This window comes from Nicotiana tomentosiformis, chromosome 5 (genome assembly GCF_000390325.3).
Source record: "Nicotiana tomentosiformis chromosome 5, ASM39032v3, whole genome shotgun sequence".
Classification (NCBI taxonomy): domain Eukaryota; kingdom Viridiplantae; phylum Streptophyta; class Magnoliopsida; order Solanales; family Solanaceae; genus Nicotiana; species Nicotiana tomentosiformis.
In genome coordinates, this window is record NC_090816.1 from 93,773,960 (window position 1) to 93,775,894 (window position 1,935).

Below are 1,935 nucleotides of genomic sequence, written 5' to 3' on the forward strand. Positions count from 1 at the left end.
AAAAGACCGCTTATGCGCTTCCGCATATGTTTCACAAATCACGCATCTGCAGAGATCCCCAAACTCAGACCTTTTCGCGTCTGAGGCCATGTTTCCGCACCTGGGAACACCGCACCTGGGCAAACAGCTCCGTAGGTGCGATCACACCAGATATGGCCACAAACCAGCCTTAACCAAAATGTTCCAACATGATCTGAAACATGTCTGCAACTCACCTGAGCCTCTCGGGTCTCCATCCGAACATACCAACAAGTCCCAAAATATAAAGCAGACCTACTCGAGGCCTCAAATCACTCGTTACAATATCGAAATCATAAATCACACCTCAAATAAAACTTAATGATCTTTCAACTTCCAAAACGCGAGCCAAACCATACCAAATCAACTCGGAATGACCTCAAATTATACACACAAGTTCCATATGACATAAAGAGCATGTTCCAACTCTCGGATCAAAAATCTGAATCAGATATCATCAAAGTTAACTCCTTGTCAAACTTACGAATATTCCAAACCTTCAAATTGCCAACTTTCACCAATTAGAGCCATAACCTTCTCGAAACATCTCGGGTATACGCCCAAGTCCAAAATCACTGTCCGAACCTAAGGAACCATAAAAACTCTGATCCGAGGTCAAACACATAAAAGTCAAACTTGGTCAACTCTTCCAATTAAAGCTTTCTAGTTGAGAATCATTCCTCTAAATCAATCTCGAATCACATGAAAACCTAAACCGACGATTCAAGACTTCTCATGAATCTACTCAAGACTTCAAACAGCTGACGTAATACAAATGCTCAAAATGACTGGTAGGGTCGTTATAGTTATCTATATTCTTAATTGAACGTTCAATACTATATAAAAAAACTAATTATATTCATTAGCTCGGAACGTACTTTATCTATAAATTCTTAAAACAAATTGGGGAAAATTTCATAGTAGAATATGAAAACTTGGTAATAAAATTCATTCCAATATATATTCAATTACTTTTTATTCAACTACTACATTAATATAATAACACCTATTTTTTAGGATTCAGATAAATAGGGTCGATAATAATTCATCTTTTCAAAAACTCAATTTTTTTTCTTTTTTTTTCTTTGATAGTTCAAACACATTATTTAAATAATATTTATAACATGACTTTTATTAAGGTTGTATTTAATGATTTAAGTACCGCCACCATTATAGTACTCCTTGTTATTGTTGTTATTATTGTTGTTGTTGTTGGTACTGCCATCACTCTAGTACTCGTTGTTGTTGTTGTTACAGTGGTTAGTGCTACCCCCATTGTGATACTCCTTGTTGTTATTGTTGCTGTTGTTTTTGTAGTAAGTGCTATCCACATTGTGATACTTCTCGTTGTTATTGTTGTTGTTGTTATAATGAGTTCTCTCCTCATTGTGATACTCCTTATTGTTATTGTTATTGTTAGTACTGTCACCATTAAAGTACCCTTCGTTGTTGTTGTTGTTAGTACTGCCATCATTGTAGTACTCCTTATTATTGTTGTTGTTGTTGTAGTAAATGCTACCCCCATTGTGATACTCCTCGTTATCGTTGCATTAGTTGTTGTTACTTTTGTTAGTACTGCCACCATTGAAGTACTTCTTGTTGTTATTGTTGTTGTTGTCATTCGTATTGCCACCATTGAAGTACACCTCATTGTTGTTATTGTTAGTACTACCACCATTGTAGTGCTCATTTTTTGTCATTGTTTACGTTGTTAGTATTGCCACTATTCTTGTAATCCTCATCATTGTTGTTGTTGTTAGTATTACCATCATTGTAGTATTATTTTTTGTCGTTGTTTACGTTGTTAGTATTGCCGCTATTCTTTTACTCCTCATCATTGTTGTTGTTGTTGCTAGTACTATCACTATTGTAGTACTCCTCGTTGTTCTTGTTGTTGTTACTATTGACACCATTGTA

At 35.3% G+C, this 1,935-nt stretch overlaps 1 protein-coding gene across 1 annotated transcript; it reads left to right on the forward strand.

Moving 5' to 3' along the window:
- The first annotated feature begins 1,142 nt into the window (after nucleotides 1-1,142).
- LOC104108769 (uncharacterized) lies at nucleotides 1,143-1,733 on the forward strand. Its single transcript, XM_009617888.2, has one exon. It carries the CDS (start codon nucleotides 1,143-1,145, stop codon nucleotides 1,731-1,733), a length of 591 nt encoding a protein of 196 aa, XP_009616183.2.
- Nucleotides 1,734-1,935: the final 202 nt, after the last annotated feature.